The sequence below is a fragment of the Teleopsis dalmanni genome, chromosome 1 (assembly GCF_002237135.1).
Source record: "Teleopsis dalmanni isolate 2A chromosome 1, ASM223713v2, whole genome shotgun sequence".
Taxonomy (NCBI): Eukaryota; Metazoa; Arthropoda; class Insecta; order Diptera; family Diopsidae; genus Teleopsis; species Teleopsis dalmanni.
The window spans coordinates 101,471,101-101,474,893 of record NC_051846.1 but is presented as its reverse complement, the minus strand read 5'-3'; the positions used below and the strand labels follow the sequence as shown (position 1 = coordinate 101,474,893).

Below are 3,793 nucleotides of genomic sequence, written 5' to 3'. Positions count from 1 at the left end.
AATATGCGGAATATTCAATATCTAAGTCATATTCGAATGCAAGACGAAGAAACGAATTGGATCTAAATGCTTTATGAACTTGTTGACGTAGTCGGTTATTTGCTCTGAGTGTGTTAACTACGAGCCGGCGGGCTTGTCGTTGTTAATTTCGTTCAGCTCGCACCTCTTGTATTTGAGATAAATAAAAATAAAAAAATTTTTCATCCTAATCCTTATAGCGATATGAAATATACTTTACGACCTATTCTTATACCTACCAAATATTCATAAAAAGTTTTATGAAAATCGGTAGAGCCATTTCGGAGGAGTTCAAACACTAACACCGTGACATGAGATAAGTTGATACTAAGCCAAATGGGACTTTATTTGGGATTTTTTACACTGCAAACATTTAGCCACTTAGCCCAAAAAAGTGTGCGAGTTACATTTTGACAGCTTATATCAGCTGTAAATATGTTTTGATTTCAGTATTTCGTTTACATATTTTGCAATAGCGAAGCAAATTGATGAAGCATTTTTATTTATGCAATTTTTCGAATTAATTTAATTAAATAATCGTCGTAAGATATTGATAAAGAAATTCGTAGAAGATTATCCAAAGGTTATAATAAAATAATTTCTGTAAGTAACATAAATGATCAGTTTAACTATTTAGCGTGGGTTCTTATGCAAAAGTAGATATTCTTTCGAAATATTTAAAGCTGTTGTGGAAAAGGATAATTTCATCATAAAAAAAATTGAATTTCCCTCACCAAATGAAGAAACTAATTTAGATATTCTCAAAGTTCATTCGCGTAAAATTAACTTGACCCGCTGCATTAATTTGCTTAAAATAGCTAAACTTATACCGGGAGCTTCTGGTGCAGAAGTTAAAGGCGTTAATATAGGTGCTGGCATGTACGCATTGCGTAAGCGTCGTGCGCATGTTACTCAAGAAGATTTTGAAATGGCTGTCGCTAAAGTTATGCAGATGAATTCAGAGAAGAACATGTCTATTAAGGAATTATGGAAGTAAATTTTAAGACTTTTATACACCGAATATCATGAAATGCTAATTGATTTGTAATTGAATTATTTCTTGGATCTTTACAATTAAGAGCTAAAAACTAAATATAACATTTACGTGTTTTGTATTTGCTAAATTTTTGTGAGAAACGCATAATTATTTTTTTTTTGCTATTTAAAGTGTATTAAAAGCGTTGTATATTAGATTAGGTGTTGGTTTCTAATATTTTGGTCTTATTACTATATATTTTATTACAGTTGTAGATGATTTCAGTTTATATAAAAAATGTTTTGTCTTAAATATTTTTTGAAAACCTTTTGAGTTGCATTTTCGAAATAAAAAATTTCGTAACATCCCACAGTACAGTAAAAATCTGGGGAATTATTGATTTTTTCTCGGACTTCATTAAGTAAGTTTTATAATAACAATCCCTTACATAGTCTTTATGACTGAAAGGGGAATATGTAGATAAATCTTATTAGGGTAAAATACTTATAAGGTATTAGAGCATCAACTAACCATTGCCACTAAAAACTTTAGTGGAAGTTTTGCCGTTCGCAAGAAAAAAGGATCAAGTAGGATCCAATAAATCAAAGGACTTATCTCGGCTTCAACAACAAAATGTTTGCAGCAGTTGCATAAATTAGAGCAATGATTCTCGACTCAAAACATGCTGTAGACCAAAAAAATATTCAATAGGGGTATTCACTCTCTCTTGTAAACTCATTGCAGGGAGCACGAAATGCAAGAATGCTATGCAAAAACTGCAAGACTGCCTTTTAAACTTTTAATTGAAAATAGTGCTTTTAATATTCTGATTGAAGGTATTAACATGTTGTTAATGTAGTTTTCACTACTATATAGTTTCTATTTGTTAGATGATGCAAATTACTGGGAAGTGATGGAGCAATTAAATGAAGACCTTTTGTTTACTTTAGTAAACCATCACAGAAATCACCAACCCGTACCAAAATCTATTCAATGGAGATCTACCATTCTTCAAGAATTTGATGAAGGCCGTTTTTGTCAGATGCTTAGAGTAAATTGGAACGTATTTTCCTTAATAGTTTCACTAATAAACTATTAAGGATTGCTATTGTTTTATATCGTTTGGGTTCATCAGGCGAAAATGCGGCTATTCGTAAAGTCGCTACATTATTTGTTGTTGGAGATATATGTAATAATAATATAATATAAAAATAATTAGTATAATAAAAATATAACTAATTCTTAATTTATTATTGTTATTTGTTATATTTTTTATCGAGGGGGGTAGTGGGGTTTTGCACAGCAGAACGCACGACTTTCGGTGCAGAGCTGGATGATGTGTTGTCTGCAGACGATTCAATAAAAAAAACTTCGTTGCCTAGCGCAGAACTAGTTGGTGGCTATGGCAATGTTTCCGTACAAAATTAGACATGCGTCCAAACACTTCATTCAATAGTTCAAAATGTGAACAAATTTTCGTAAGTTTCGCTGAAATTGATAAATAGATAAATTAATTCACAAATGTATATGTATATAATATTATATTTGTGAAAACTTAATTAATGGTCACATCGATTTAAATTATTGAACGAAACGCATGTATATAGCATAGCCATAGATTAACATATCTCGAAATTTTACTAACAGTCAATTCAAATTTAAAAATGAGAAGCAACAAATGACAAAACAGCTGATTTCCGCCATTTCTGGTTTGTTGCAAGCAAATATACATAGGTTTCAGCATTGGAAGATTGCACGCAATTGCACGAAATTTTGTGCGTGTATTTTGTTGTTGTTATTTGCATTCTCGTACAATCTGTGCATTTCGTGCACCTTGCAATGAGTTTGCAAGAGAGAGTGAATACCCCTAATGTATTTTACAAACAAATTATTGAAAGCAACTAGTGCAAAGAGTAGTACCAATATTTTTAAACAAATAATATCGTTAAGGCAAAAATTCAATATTTTGCAGGCCACCAGTCCTAATGATACCTGTTCATTCATGAACATGAATTATTACGTTATGACCAAAGAAGATAAAGAAAAGAAACTGAGAGTTACTCGAAAAATTGTGTATAAATTTTTCTGGATTATTCAAAAAATATTCAAAAATTTTGTATAATGAGGTGAAAATATTACGCAGACAATAACAAAAAGCCTAATGCTACATGATGGCGCGTGAATATTTTCCCCACCCGGACCCTGCTACTTTGCCCACCCGGTCCCTACTCACCACGATATTTGCTAAAGTAAGAGAGGTTTCTGAGAAATTTCGTTGTTTGTTTTGGTTTTTTGACATTAAAAATCCGTTACGAGAAAATGCGCCAAAGTTGCAATTAAGTGCACAAATACCACATTACTGAAAGAAAAATAAGGCGGAATTTGTTTTCAATTATAAAAGCATTAAAAAAAGGTAATTATTCCAGAAAAATATATGAATTATTAGTTAATTAATATTTATTTACAATTGAAACGGAAGTGCGTACTTGGATGTTTAAATTTCAAACATCTCTATATTTTTCCAAAGGATTATCGAAGGTATATTATTAATTAAAAATAACGCAATTTATTGTTGTAGAATAAAGTAAATATATAAATGTATTAACACATTAGAAACTTAGATGTGTGCCTAATTAGTGTATATAATAAACTACGAATTAAGTTGTTCTTTTATTTTTTATTTTTTCCATGATATACTAATAATTATAAAAAAGGAAAAATCCTGAAGAGAAATTAATATTATTAATTATACTTTTATTGAGTGTTGTTATTATATATACATATATTGAAAAATTAGAA

General features: G+C 30.3%; 1 protein-coding gene across 1 annotated transcript; it reads left to right on the top strand.

The window, feature by feature from the left end:
* Positions 1–354: 354 nt before the first annotated feature.
* Positions 355–1,015, top strand: LOC119662990 (26S proteasome regulatory subunit 8-like). The gene is made up of 2 exons (XM_038072650.1): positions 355–412; positions 702–1,015. The coding sequence occupies exons 1-2, from the start codon at positions 355–357 to the stop codon at positions 1,013–1,015; spliced, it is 372 nt and encodes a 123-aa protein (XP_037928578.1).
* The last annotated feature ends 2,778 nt before the right edge of the window (positions 1,016–3,793 follow it).

Excerpts from the sequence above, each read along its gene's own strand:
- LOC119662990 (XM_038072650.1), top strand. The coding sequence starts at position 355 with ATGGGACTTTATTTGGGATTTTTTACACTGCAAACATTTAGCCACTTA. Across the intron at positions 413-701 it reads TAGCCACTTAGCCCAAAAAA|CTGTTGTGGAAAAGGATAAT; the intron begins GTGTGCGAGTTA and ends AAATATTTAAAG.